Source organism: Oncorhynchus keta, chromosome 9 (genome assembly GCF_023373465.1).
Source record: "Oncorhynchus keta strain PuntledgeMale-10-30-2019 chromosome 9, Oket_V2, whole genome shotgun sequence".
In the NCBI taxonomy this organism is placed as follows: Eukaryota; Metazoa; Chordata; class Actinopteri; order Salmoniformes; family Salmonidae; genus Oncorhynchus; species Oncorhynchus keta.
The window spans coordinates 33,585,119-33,600,539 of NC_068429.1; the positions used below are offsets into that span (position 1 = coordinate 33,585,119).

Here is a 15,421-nt window from a genome sequence, read left to right on the forward strand (position 1 = left end):
AGCTGAACGGATGCTCATCCATGGACAAGAGAGATGGAGAGAGAAAAGGACGGAAAGAGGGGAAGAGAGGGGGAAAGAGTTAGGGAGATAGTGAAAGAGGGATGGAGAGAGAGGGAAAGATAGATGTAGAGAGAAAGAGCACACATGAAAAAAGACTACCGTTTTACTCTAGAATAGTACAGTATTTACTTTAGAATTCTATAGTAAATTGTAGTATACTGTAGAATATTATACTACACACTGTAATATCCCTCGATCGTGTGTAGTACTTATTATAGAATGCTGTAGTATACAACACTAAATACTACAGTATTATCTAAAAAGAAACACTACAGTCCGCAAAAACACAACACTTTTTTAACTATATTAAATACTACGGTATACAATTTACATACAGTCCATTCAGAAAGTTTTCAGACTCTTGACTTTGTCCACAGTTTTTTACGCTGCAGCCTTATCCTTATTTTCCCCTCATCAATATACACACAAAACCAATAATGACAAAGCAAAAACATGTTTTTAGAAATGTTTGCAAATTCATAAAAAATGTCAAACTGTAAAATCACATTTACATAAGTATAATGACCTGTTACTTAGTACTTTGTTGAAGCACCTTTGGCAGCAATTACGGCCTTGATTCTTCTTGGGTATGACGCTACAAGCTTGACCCAAGGCCCTTCTCCCCTGACTGCTCAGTTTGCCGGGTGAAAGAGTCTTGATGGTTACAAACTTTTTCCATTTAAGAAAGATGGAGGCCACTGTGTTCTTGGGGACCATCAAAGCTGCAGCCAGTTTTGGTACCCTTCCCCAGATCTGTGCCTCGACACAATCCTGTCTCAGGGCTCGGCTTGGTTTTTGCTCTGACATGCACTGTCAACTCTGGGACCTTATATTAACAGGTGTGTTCCTTTCCAAATCATGTCCAATCAATTGAATTTACCATAGGTGGACTCCAATCATGTTGTAGAAACATCTCATTGGAAACAGGATGGACCTGAGCTTTGAGTCAAAAAAGCAAAGGGTCTGAATACTTATTTCTGTTTATTCTTTTTATTTTTAATACATTTGCAAACATTTCTAAAAACCTGTTTTCACTTTGTCATTATGGGGTATTTTGTGTAGATTGATTCGGATTTTTAATTTTTAATCAATTTTAGAATAAGGCTGTAACATATCATAATGTGAAAAAAGTCAAGGGGTCTGAATATTTTCCGAATGCACTATATGCAAGCAGCAATACCCATATAGAACACAACAGAATCAGTGGATTACCCAAACCTCCCATATCTCTCATCCAGACCCACGAGGTGCTTTAAAATCACTGCAGGATCACCAGCAGCATACCACCCTGCATCCTTCTGCTGGCTTGCTTCTGAAGCTAAGCAGGGTTGGGCCTGGTCAGTCCCTAGATGGGAGACCAGAAGCTGTTGGAGTTCCAGTAGGAGGAATTCTTTACTCTGATCTAAAAAAATGTCCCAATGCCCCAGGGCAGTGATTTGGGACATTGCCCTGTGTAGGGTGCTGTCTATTCCCCAGGACGTTGCTGTAAATAAGAATGGGTGCTCAGTCAACTTACCTGGATAAATAATTAGAGGAGATTTTAAATTATGTAAGAAGATTTTTAAATTATGTAAGAAACTGTAATGACTTTAAAGAGCTCCCCAATGAATGGAAGCCCTAACCAGAGGATGTTCACTGTTGGTTATTGTGCTGAACAAACTCTTGTTCTACCCTTCAATATAACTGTGTGTCTGCTGAGGATGAACAGCCCAACACACAAACATCCTCCGCTCACATGTAAGTGATCTGTATATATATATCTATATTTATATAGGAAGAGAGAGAGACCCATTCAGTTGGTGAAAGGCACTGTGGTTAAAGTGACCCAGGTGTTCAGGCATAAGTAAGCCTGCACATCCATAATGCATGCAGAGTAAACATGTATCTGCTGGAACATCTGGATAGTGTTTTTATTCAAAGATGTTGAGAGTCATTTTTTTTTGTTCTCTTCAGAGTCATGTAATAGTATCTAATCACATTTTAGATCAGATTGTTCTACAACAGGCTTTATGCTACAGGCTCTCTATTAGCAAATCATCTCAATCAGAAGTAAATAACACGTTGTCCTCTTTGAAGCATATTCTAAGTGCAGGTGTCATTTCTCATTAACTTTCACTCTGATGTCACAGATAATCACCCCCGCTTGTTTCAGGATTGTACTCTCATCGTTGAAATCTGTTCCTATTTAGCATTGGCAAGCAATGAAATAAGCATGGTAACCATTTCAGTGTGAAGACAGCTGGCAGGGAGTGATAACTGTGAATGCAGATGATTCCATACTCTACATCCAAAGCCAGTATGCTCACTGACATTCTAAATAATGAATTATAGTCTATCAGAATGGGGGATGAATAATAAACTGGTCTTAAATACATTACATTTACATTTAAGTCATTTAGCAGACGCTCTTATCCAGAGCGACTTACAAATTGGTGCATTCACCTTATGACATCCAGTGGAACAGCCACTTTACAATAGTGCATCTAAATCTTTTAAGGGGGGGGGGGGGTGAGAAGGATTACTTTATCCTATCCTCGGTATTCCTTATAATGAGGTGGCGTTTCAGGTGTCTCCGATCTATAACTAAAAGCATTGTAGCTACACTATATATACAAACGTATGTGGACACCCCTTCAAATTAGTGGATTTGGCAAATTCAGCCACACCTGTTGCTGGCTGGTGTATGAACTTGAGCACACAGTCATGCAATCTCCATAGACAAACATTGGCAGTAGAATAGCCTTACTGAAGAGATCAGTGAATTTTAACGTGGCACCGTCAAAGGATGCTACCTTTCCAACAAGTCAGTGTGTCAAATTTCTGCCCTGATAGAGCTGTTCCTGTCAACTGTAAGTGCTGTTATTGTGAAGTGGAAACGTCTAGGAGCAACAACGGCTCAGCTGCAAAGTTTTAGGCCACACAAGCTCACAGAACGGGTTCCGGCAAGTGCTGAAGCGCGTTGTGCGTAAAAATAATATATAATAATATATGCCATTTAGCAGACGCTTTTATCCAAAGCGACTTACAGTCATGTGTGCATACATTCTACGTATGGGTGGTCCCGGGGATCGAACCCACTACCCTGGCGTTACAAGCACCATGCTCTACCAACTGAGCTACAGAAAGTCTTCTGTTGCAACATTCACTACCGAGTTCCAAACTGCCTCTGGAAGCAACATCAGCACGATAACTGTTAGTTCGGGAGCTTCATGAAATGGGTTTCCATGGCCGAACAGCTGCACACAAGCCTAAGATCATCATGCACAATGCCAAGCATCTGCTGGAGTGGTATAAAGCTCGCCACCATTCGACTCTGGAGTAATGAATCACGCTTCACCATTAAACAGTCCGACGGACGAATCTGGGTTTGGTGAATGCCAGGAGAATGCTACCTGCCCCAATGCATAGTGCCAACTGTAAAGTTTGGTGGAGGAGGATTAATGGTCTGGGGCTGTTCTTCATGGTTCGGGCTAGGCCCCTTAGTTCCTGTGAAGAGAGATCTTAACGCTACAGCATACAATGACATTCTTCGCCATTCTATGCCTCCAACGTTGTGGCAACAGATTTGGGAAGGCCCTATGCTGTTTCAGCATGACAATGCCCTCATGCACAAAGTGAGTTCCATACAGAAATGGTTTGTCGAGATCGGTGTGGCAGAACTTCACTTGCCTGCACAGAGCCCTGACCTTAACCCCATCAAACACCTTTGGGAGGAATTGGAATGCCGACTGCGAGGCAGGCCTAATTGGCCAACGTCAGTGCCGACCTCCCTAATGCTCTTGTGGCTGAAAGGAAGCAAGTTCCCACAGCAATGTTCCAACATCTAGTGGAAAGTCTTCCCTGAAGAGTGGCTTCTGTTATAGCAGCAAAGGGGGACCCAACTCCATATTAATGCCTATGATTTTGTAATGAGATGTTTGACGAGCAGGTGTCCACATACTTTTGCTAATGTAGTGTATTTGGTTCAAGACATTCTCTAAGACCTCAGCCTTAACTGGAGTTGTGCATAAAGGGTGTGACCATTGAGAAAGGTGAGGACATTAAACTCTTAGGTATAACATTTGGTGGTCAATTATCATGTTCAACTCATATTGTCAATGTTGTTGTGAAGATGGGGAGGGGTATTTCTGTTATAAACAATATATATATTTGTGACACAAAAATCAACTATACTAGTTTTTCAGGCTCTGGTCTTGTCCCATCTTGACTACTGTCCAGTAATATGGTCTGGTGCAGCAAATAAATACCAAGAAAAGCTGAATCTGGCTCAAAAGAGAGCAACATGGCTTTAACTGCACATACAGAACTAAGGTCAACAACATGCATGCCAGTGTTTCCTGATTGAGGGTTGACGAGAGATTAACTGCTTCTCTTCTAGTTTTATGATAAATATTTACTGTGATGAAAATTCCAGATTGTCTGCATAATCAAATAACATTAATCTCAGACACCCATACATACTGTACGCCCAAGACATGCCACCAGGGGTCTCTTCACAGTCCCCAAGTCCAAGATTCACGACAACGCACAGTATTATATAGAGCCGTGATCGCATGGAACTCCCTTCCAAATCCTTGTATCATCACGCACCAGCGACTCCTGTGGTGGGCCGGGCGCAGTGCGCGCTAACCAAGGTTGCCAGGTGCACGGTGTTTCCTCCGGCACATTGGTGCGGCTGGCTTCGGGTTGGATGGCGTTGTGTTAAGAAGCAGTGCGGCTTGGTTGGGTTGTGTATCGGAGGACGCATGACTTTCAACCTTCGTCTCTCCCGAGCCCGTATATATATATATTTTTTTTTTATGTAATGGAACTTTATTTTTTAATTTTTTAAATTTTATTTCACCTTTATTTAACCAGGTAGGCTAGTTGAGAACAAGTTATCATTTGCAACTGCGACCTGGCCAAGATAAAGCATAGCAGTGTGAACAGACAACACAGAGTTACGCATGGAGTAAACAATTAACAAGTCAATAACACAGTATAAAAATAAAAAAATTAAAAGGGGAGTCTATATACATTGTGTGCAAAAGGCATGAGGAGGTAGGCAAATAATTACAGTATTGCAGATTAACACTGGAGTGATAAATGATCAGATGATCATGTACAGGTAGAGATATTGGTGTGCAAAAGAGCAGAAAAGTAAATAAATAAAAACTGTGGGGATGAGGTAGGTGAAAATGGGTGGGCTATTTTCCAATAGATTATGTACAGCTGCAGCGATCGGTTAGTTGCTCAGATAGCTGATGTTTGAAGTTGGTGAGGGAGATAAAAGTCCCCAACTTCAGCGATTTTTGCAATTCGTTCCAGTCACAGGCAGCAGAGTGCTGAAACGAAAAGCGGCCGAATAATGAGGTGTTGGCTTTAGGGATGATCAGTGAGATACACCTGCTGGAGCGCGTGCTACGGATGGGTGTTGCCATCGTGACCAGTGAACTGAGATAAGGCGGAGCTTTACCTAGCATGGACTTGTAGATGACCTGGAGCCAGTGGGTCTGGCGACGAATATGTAGCGAAGGCCATCCGACTAGAGCATACAAGTCGCAGTGGTGGGTAGTATAAGGTGCTTTCGTGACAAAACGGATGGCACTGTGATAAACTGCATCCAATTTGCTGAGTAGAGTGTTGGAAGCAATTTTGTAGATGACATCGTAGGATAGTCAGTTTTACAAGGGTAAGCTTGGCAGCGTGAGTGAAGGAGGGACTGTGAGGGGACACACACATAAACACACACTAACACAACATTATTTTGGGGGGGTTGTAGTGTTTGTATTATTGTTACATTTTTCTGTTGTATTGTTTGTATATTGTTGTATTTTAAATTTGTATTTGACTGTCCTATCAGTGTTTTGTTACTTGTCAAGTTTTGTGTTTTTTTTGTGGATCCCAGGAAGAATAGCTGCTGCTCCTGCAAAAGTAAATGGGGATCCAAATAAACAAATAAAATGAACTCTCCTTCCCAGGATCCACTGGGCCGGCACGGAGACGGCCACCCAATGGTGTGGCTATATGGATGGGGCAATTCAGTCAGGTCAGAGGGCAGCCCTAGAAGTCCTAGCCAGGCTGTGCCCTTTCACCCTGACCCAGGAGGAGCAGGAGGCTGTGCAGGCTGCCCAGAACCAGAACCATGAGTCTGGATCATGGCAACACATACCTTCCACATCCCATCTCCGCAGGGCTCTGATCCTCACCACGCTCATCATGGCCACTGCTGTACTATTGGCTCAGCCACAGCTCTGCCGAGACTGGATTGGACAGGCTCGGCAGGTAGTGCTACGAAGGTTTGCTTTGTGGTAATAAAATATGCTGTTGTGTTGGAAAAACATCCACTTGACAGGGAAATGCCCCCGCTCACAGATATCTAAAGATGTTAATTATGATTGAATTATCTGTGACATACAGTATGGTTAACACTGTTTGCCTGGTGGACATTTTTCATTTAAAGAAATGTAATGCTTGTACAATGGAATGTGGTGGTGGGTGGGGGTGAGACTATACAGAAAAAAAACTGTAAGTAAATTCAATTATATGTAAAGGGTTTTATATGTGAACATTCCCTACAGTCGTATTAAGTCATACAGTGCCGTCAGAAAGTATTCACAGCCTTGACTTTTTCCACATTTTGTTGTGTTACAAAGTTGGATTAAAATGGATTTAATTGTATTTTTTTGTCAACGATCGACACAAAAAACTGTCAAAGTAGAAGAAAAATTCTAAAATGTAAAAAAGTGTATGAAAATAAAACACAGATACAGTGGGGCAAAAAAGTATTTAGTCAGCCACCAATTGTACAAGTTCTCCCACTTAAAAAGATGAGATATGCCTGTAATTTTCATCATAGGTACACTTCAACTATGACAGACAGAATGAGAAACAAAATACAGAAAATCACATTGTAGGATTTTTAATGAATTTATTTGCAAATTATGGTGGAAAATAAGTATTTGGTCACCTACAAACAAGCAAGATTTCTGACTCTCACAGACCTGTAACTTCTTCTTTAAGAGGCTCCTCTGTCCTCCACTCGTTACCTGTATTAATGGCACCTGTTTGTACTTGTTATCAGTATAAAAGACACCTGTCCACAATCTCAGACAGTCACACTCCAAACTCCACTATGGCCAAGACCAAAGAGCTGTCAAAGGACACCAGAAACAAAATTGTAGACCTGCACCAGGCTGGGAAGACTGAATATGCAATAGGTAAGCAGCTTGGTTTGAAGAAATCAACTGTGGGAGCAATTATTAGGAAATGGAAGACATACAAGACCACTAATTATCTACCTAGATCTGGGGCTCCACGCAAGATCTCACCCCGTGGGGTCAAAATTATCACAAGAACGGTGAGCAAAAATCCCAGAACCACACGGGGGGACCTAGTGAATGACCTGCAGAGAGCTGGGACCAAAGTAACAAAGCCTACCATCAGTAACACACTACGCCGCCAGGGACTCAAATCCTGCAGTGCCAGACGTGTCCCCCTGCTTAAGCCAGTACATGTCCAGGCCCGTCTGAAGTTTGCTAGAGAGCATTTGGATGATCCAGAAGAAGATTGGGAGAATGTCATATGGTCAGATGAAACCAAAATATAACTTTTTGGTAAAAACTCAACTCGTCGTGTTTGGAGGACAAAGAATGCTGAGTTGCATCCAAAGAACACCCTACCTACTGTGAAGCATGGGGGTGGAAACATCATGCTTTGGGGCTGTTTTTCTGTAAAGGGACCAGGACGACTGATCTGTGTAAAGAAAAGAATGAATGGGGCCATGTATCGTGAGATTTTGAGTGAAAACCTTCCATCAGCAAGGGCATTGAAGATGAAACGTGGCTGGGTCTTTCAGCATGACAATGATCCCAAACACACCGCCCGGGCAACGAAGGAGTGGCTTCGTAAGAAGAATTTCAAGGTCCTGGAGTGGCCGAGCCAGTCTCCAGATCTCAACCCCATAGAACATCTTTGGAGGGAGTTGAAAGTCCATGTTCCCCAGCAACAGCCCCAAAACATCACTGCTCTAGAGGAGATCTGCATGGAGGAATGGGCCAAAATACCGGCAACAGTGTGTGAAAACCTTGTGAAGACTTACAGAAAACGTGTGACCTCTGTCATTGCCAACAAAGGGTATATAACAAAGTATTAAGATAAACTTTTGTTATAGACCAAATACTTATTTTCCACCATAATTTGCAAATAAATTAATAAAAAATCCTACAATGTGATTTTCTGGATTTGTTTTCTCATTTTGTCTGTCATAGTTGATGTGTACCTATGATGAAAATTACAGGCCCCTCTCATCTTTTTAAGTGGGATAACTTGCACAATTGGTGGCTGACTAAATACTTTTTTGCCCCACTGTATCTTGATTACATAAGTATTCAATCCCCAATGTCAATACATGTTAGAATCTCCTTTGACTGTGATTAAAGCTGTGTCTGGTGGAAAGCAGACTGAACCAAGTTTCCCTCTAAGATTTAGCCTCTGCTGTTCCATTGCGTTCATTTTTTTATCCTGAAAAACTCCCCAGTCCTTAACAACTACAAGCATACCCATAACATAATGCAGTCACCACTATACTTGAAATATAAAGAGTGGTACTCAGTAATGTGTTGTATTGGCTTGAAAATATAGAGGGCAGTACTCAGTAATTAATTTGTTTTAAAAAAATATCCAAAAACATAATTCCACTTTGACATTATGGGGTAAAAATAAAATAACAAATGCAACATTCAACATTTGATCCATTTTTAATGCAGGCTGTAACACAACACAATTTGAAAAAAATAAACGGTTGTGAAAACTTTCTGAAGGCACTGCATATCAAATTATTTCACATTAGCTCTATGCTTTTCAAATAAATAATGTTATACAGTTATCAGATTCGGAGTTATTCCATTAGAGAAGAATATAGAAATTTAAATAGGCTAACAAGATGAGTAGTGTGTTAAATCAAATTGACATGCATTTAACTCTAAAATGACATGGACGGTACACCAGTGCCATGGTGAATAGAGTAGAGTACAATATATAGTATTTTCCTACAGATATTCCACATTTCTTCATGGTCACACAGCAAGTAGCCAACAATGTAGGTTTGGTTTGAAATAAATTAGCTGTGTTTGAAAACTGGTCTTGACTAGGTTTGGAAGGCACATTTATGATATGCTGTGTTTTTCCCAAAGACCAGGAAAAGCCTGCTAGCGCAGCTTTGTGATATCGCCAGACAGTGCTTACGCACTCACTCTTTCAAACACATACATGCACCCTTCCACAGACACATGCATACATCCACAGACACACTTGCACTTAGATGAGTGTGTGATGGATTAGCCAGTCATACAACGATAACTTCCCAGTGTAAGTGATTTAATCGCTATCGCTCAATTGCACAGTTGAAAGCTTTTTGTCAGACACAGGCTCCCTGCTAGGGGTAGCTCTCACACCCAGCGGTCATTGGACGTCGGTACTGGGTCTCCGTCGGTGCCATGACATGTTATTTGTCTTCGCTATCACTGGTTTTGTTTCAACCAGCCCAGATTAAATCAAGGCCAGCAGCACCACAACTCTTTGTATGTGTCAATTTGTGGGCCCCCGAATGGGTCAAGGGACAAATGGTCCCTGGTGGTTCGAAATTCCTTTAAATTACCGCACATCAATTCAATGGCCATTTGTTGGCATAGTATCTCACCTGATATAATACCAACACACCCACATTGAGAGCTTAGAAAACAGATGCTATGGTAGGTGAATATGGGTAGTGTAACGGTGGTCTTCGTTTGTAGAAAGAGAGTCGGACCGAAATGCAGCGTAGTGGTTACTCATGTCTTTAATGAAGAGATCGCGATACATGAAATAACTTATACATATACAAAAACAACAAACGGAACGTGAAACCTATTACAGCCTATCTGGTGAAACTACACAGAGACAGGAACAATCACCCACGAAATACACAGTGAAACCCAGGCTACCTAAATACGGTTCCCCATCAGAGACAACAAGAATCACCTGACTCTGATTGAGAACCGCCTCAGACAGCCAAGCCTATACTAGACACACCCCTAATCAACCACAATCCCAATGCCTACAAAAACCCCAATAAGACAATACAATAACCCCATGTCACACCCTGGCCTGAACAAATAATTAAAAAAAACACAAAATACTAAGACCAAGGCGTGACAGAACCCCCCCCCCCCTAAGGTGCGGACTCCCGGACGCACCTCAAAACCATTAAAGTCATAGTTCCTCCCCTTCGCATCCTGGGATAATCCACCCTCGCCGCCGACCATGGCCTAATAGTCCTCACCCAGAACCCCACTGAACTGAGGAGCAGCTCGTGACTGAGGGGCAGCTCGGGACTTAGGGGCAGCTCGGGACTGAGGGGCAGCTCGGGAATGAGGGGTAGCCCGGGACTGAGGGGCAGCCCGGGACTGAGGGGCAGCCCGGAACTGAGGGGCAGCCCGGAACTGAGGGGAAGCCCAGTACTGAGAGAAAGCCCAGTACTGAAAGGAAGCCCAGTACTGAGAGGAAGCCCAGTACTGAGATGAAGCTCAGGCAGGTAGTAGGCTCCGGTAGATCCTGGCTGGCTGGCGGATTTGGAAGATTCTGGGTCACTGGCAGATCTGGAAGAGACTGGTTGACTGGCAGATATGGAAGAGACTGGTTGACTGGCAGATCTGGAAGAGACTGGTTGACTGGCAGATCTGGAAGAGACTGGTTGACTGGCAGATCTGGAAGAGACTGGTTGACTGGCAGATCTGGAAGAATCTGGTTGACTGGCAGATCTAGAAGATCATGGCTGACTGGCGGATCGAGCTGCTCTATGCAGACTGACAGCTCCTTGTAGACTGACAGCTCTGGCTGCTCCATGCAGGCTGACAGCTCTTTGCAGACTGACAGCTCTTTGCAGACTGACAGCTCTGGCTGCTTCATGCAGACTGACAGCTCTGACTGCTCCATGCAGGCTGACAGCACCCTGCAGACTGGCAGCTCCTTGCAGACTGACAGCTCCTTGCAGACTGGCAGCTCTTTGCAGACTGACAGCTCTGGCTGCTTCATGCAGACTGACAGCTCTGGCTGCTTCATGCAGACTGACAGCACCTTGCAGACTGACAGCTCCCTGCAGACTGGTAGCTCAGGCTGCTCCGAACAGGCAGGAGGCTCCGGCAGCGCTGTAGAGGAGAAAGGCTCTGATAGCGCTGAACAGGCGGGAGACTCCGACAGCGCAGGAGAGGAGAAAGGCTCTGATAGCGCTAAACAGGCAGGAGACTCCGACAGCGCAGGAGGGAAGGAAGGCTCTGGCTGTGCTGAACAGGCGAGGCACACTGAAGGCCTGGTGCGTGGTGCTGGAACTGGTGCTACAGGATCGAGTACACGCACAGGAAGCCTGGTGCGGGGAGCTGCTACCGGAGGACTGGTGTGTGGAGGTGGCTCTGGATAGACCGGACCGTGCAGGTGCACTGGAGCTCTTCAGCACCGAGCCTGCCCAAGCTTACCTGGCTCGATGCCCACTCTAGCCCGGCCAATACGAAGGGCTGGTATGAACTGCACCGGGCTATGCACCCGCACTGGAATCACTGTGCGCTCCATAGCATAACACGGTGTCTGCCCGGTCTCTCTAGCACCCCGGTAAGCACAGGGAGTTTGCGCAGGTCTCCTACCTGGCATAGCCATACTCCCTTTAAGCCCCCCCCCCCAATATTTTTTTTGGGCTGCTTTTCGGGCTTCCATCCGCGTCACCGTGCTGCCTCCTCATACCAGCGCCTCTTCGCTTTAGCCGCCTCTAGTTCCTCCTTGGGGCGGCGATATTCACCAGGCTGAGCCCAGGGTCCTTTTCCGTCCAGTTCTTCCTCCCATGTCCAATTCTCCAAGTGGTGCAGCCTCTCCCACTGCAGCTGCTCTTCACGATTAACAGGGAGAGTTGGCTCAGGTCTGACTCCTGACTCTGCTACTCTCTCCCTGAGCCCTCCCCCAATAAATATTTGGGGGTGACTTTCGGGTTTCGCTCTGCGCCGCCGTGTCTTTCTTTTCGACTCCATTCACCTATAGCCCTCTTCGCACTGCTCCAGCGAATCCCAGGCGGGCACCGGCACTCTCTCTGGGTCGGCCGCCCACCTGTCTATTTCTTCCCACGTCGTACACTCCAAGCCTCTGCTGTCCATAACGTCCTCCCTTCGCTGCTGCCTGTTAACACGCTGCTCGGTCCGAGTGTGGTGGGTGATTCTGTAACGGCGTTCTTCGTTTGTAGAAAGAGAGTCGGACCGAAATGCAGCGTAGTGGTTACTCATGTCTTTAATGAAGAGATCGCGATACATGTAATAACTTATACATATACAAAAACAACAAACGGAACGTGAAACCTATTACAGCCTATCTGGTGAAACTACACAGAGACAGGAACAATCACCCACGAAATACACAGTGAAACCCAGGCTACCTAAATACGGTTCCCCATCAGAGACAACAAGAATCACCTGACTCTGATTGAGAACCGCCTCAGGCAGCCAAGCCTATACTAGACACACCCCTAATCAACCACAATCCCAATGCCTACAAAAACCCCAATAAGACAATACAATAACCCCATGTCACACCCTGGCCTGAACAAATAATTAAAGAAAACACAAAATACTAAGACCAAGGCGTGACAGGTAGTTCCTTCTCACTGTTATATATTGTATGTCATCGGCAGCATAAGTCATGCATGTGCCATCTGGGGGTTTGGCAACATGCCATGTTAGCTGTTTTTTTCTGGGGTCATTTAACACAAAGTGATGAGTTGACTCTATTCTGGGTGAGGGACTGGCAGTCCCATATGGCTTTTAATGTAAAAAAAGGTGGACCGGAAAAGGGAGCTAAGATCTTTCTGTCAGGTCCTGTCTGTGTCTGTCTGATGAACAGTAATGCTAAGGATCAGGGTATTAAAGTCTGTGCTTCGAAAATGAATGGTGGTTTTGCCTGAGTCTATGAAAAGCAGTGTGTAACGTTTTTAAACATCTACTTACAATATTGTCATTGCAAAGTCTGCTAAAAGCTAAATATATGCTGTGTTTTCAGAAAGTCACAAGAGCATTACAGTTTGCTTGGGGGACATAGCTGTATTATAGTAATTAAATTGTGGAACCATAACTATCAGCATTAATACTGTCTAAAGGAGATACAGGAATGCTAAATGTGCAATGAAATTGTAGAAATAAACCTTGAAACATAGTGATGATAAGGGGCTCTAAGGACTTTTTTTAATCAAAGGACTTTCTTCCAATTAGTTTTAGGGGAAGTAAACATACTCAACATAACCCGTGCCTTATCTGGAGTGTTTTTCTCTTTCTCTTTAGCTACATTATCAAGACTGCAACCTCTGAATGGCCTTACTGCATTTTATTGAAGGATGATTAGTAGGCTACGGTGTAACCCATGCTGACTTATGTCATCCAAGAAATTGCAATTTTTCTACATTGCACAATGAAAAGTAAAGTGAGATGGATTCAAATGAGCACTTAGCCTGACTACGTCAGGAATCTCTTTGAATTGAATGTGAGACTATGATAGTGCAACATTTCTTAGAGACAGCCCATGCACCGGTGTAAATGCCTGGGTATGGATGCGTGGGAGAGGAGTGTGGGATGGAGGCCCTGCAGGTATCGACACAAGCTTTCAATCTCTGTCCTCCCACTACCTTAAGAGAAGTCAGAGGCATAGCTAGCTAGCTTAAATCGGTTGATCTATGCCCCTATGCATGGCTAGCCAGGGAGATGCATTCGGCCAAGGACCACAACCTATGCTTTTAATGTCCAGGTAAACAGATGACACGGACCTGCACATTGCAGAAGGAATAAGGAAGGGAGCGTCATTCATTTATTGTTTCGAGTCAATCCCCTTGGGACTGTTGTGACTGAAGACGGCTAATTTCACAATTCCCCCCATCACTCTTTTCTCTCTCCTCTCACTCTCTGTGGCGAGAGCAACAATCACAGCCTCAGCAGGTTGCTATGGGCATTGAGGTGGAAGACAGAGTGAACAGAGCAGACATGGCCATGGTGGTGAGGAAAGGGACGTGGGAACAGCAATTCCTCCATCACCAATTACAGACCTGTTATTTCAACATAACTTGAAGAGCATGAGAAGGAAGAGATGTTTTTACCCGACCCGTTATCTTAACCTTTGATGAAAGAATAATTGTACGTGAGAAATGTATGTGTGAGGATAATCTGTAAATTGGAAAGTGTATTCATCTCGACTGCAACATTTAAAAGACTGTATTCAAGTATGACAGAAAAAAACACAGTGCTAGGTGTTTCATAAGTGTAGTACTCAAATTACGTCATACTTAAATGGGATTTTTTCACCATGGGAAAATGGTCCATGCAAGTGGAGTCTAACTGGCGTAGACACATTGCATAAGTAGATACACTTCCTGGGTCTATTTTCGGTCAATAGTGGCCCCTGCTTGTTTCTTTTTGTGTCTATGGACTGAGGGGGTGGTCTTTGCCAGTGCAAAATTGGAGAAAAATCCAGATTGGGCTGAATTGCACTACGTTTTTTCTCTGCCCGTTTCAACTATTCTGTATGTAATCCAAATTGCATCCACATGGGAGAGAGATGTAGTACCTTCACAGTGTCAAGCTGGATTGCATACAATGCAGTGGTGGTCCGTGCCATTTAAGATTAGGGAGGATGATTATTAGAGCTTGGCCTCATTTCTATTACAGCACATTGGATGACTGTCATTCATATTCCATTCACCAAGCTCAATATAATATCGACAGGTATGGGCTACTACATTATACTTGCATTTTCCCTATACCCATCATGAGGTTGCTACAACCTAGCCTACGACAGAAAGTTTATAACGTAGGTGCACAGGTCGGGAGACACATTGTATTAATCAAGGTGACAGAATCTTGCCTGCATCTAGCTAATCTGGGGTGTAATCATTAGTCCAAACAAACAAGGGTTTCTATTGGACAAATTCAGGTAGATCACTCATCCTTTCGTTTTATTCCGTTTAAGAAACATTTTGCAACAGAATCGGTGGAATGAATACATCCCTGATCAACCGGACACACAGTTCATTTTCATAGCAGCCACATACAGCATCATCACTCCTCTCACCTTTCAAATTAATACAACTGAAAGCTTACTTTGACTTGGAAGAGTTGCAGTGTTGTATAGCCTTAGCCAGCTAGCCACATAAATAACATTCCTCTCTTTTTGAGTCATGTTGTTGAGTAGGCTAAATTAGCTGCATTATCTAAGTAAGTGAAATGTAAACTAAGAAGAAGAAACAAATACAATGAAATATAGCTAGCTCTCTCGGCTGCTTCTCCTTCATTTTTTAAGAATGTATTTGTTCAAAACTGTTCAACTA

At 43.7% G+C, this 15,421-nt stretch overlaps 1 protein-coding gene across 2 annotated transcripts in view; it reads left to right on the forward strand.

Moving 5' to 3' along the window:
* The window catches only part of si:ch211-127i16.2 (probable flavin-containing monoamine oxidase A), a 46,670-nt gene extending 37,744 nt beyond the window's left edge, over positions 1 to 8,926 (forward strand). For both annotated transcript variants that reach the window (XM_052525725.1, XM_052525724.1), the window contains one exon: positions 6,021 to 8,926. In XM_052525725.1, coding sequence (XP_052381685.1) covers positions 6,021 to 6,354 — 334 coding nt within the window. In that variant the 3' untranslated portion in view covers positions 6,355 to 8,926. The remainder of the gene's footprint in view (positions 1 to 6,020) is intronic.
* Positions 8,927 to 15,421: the final 6,495 nt, after the last annotated feature.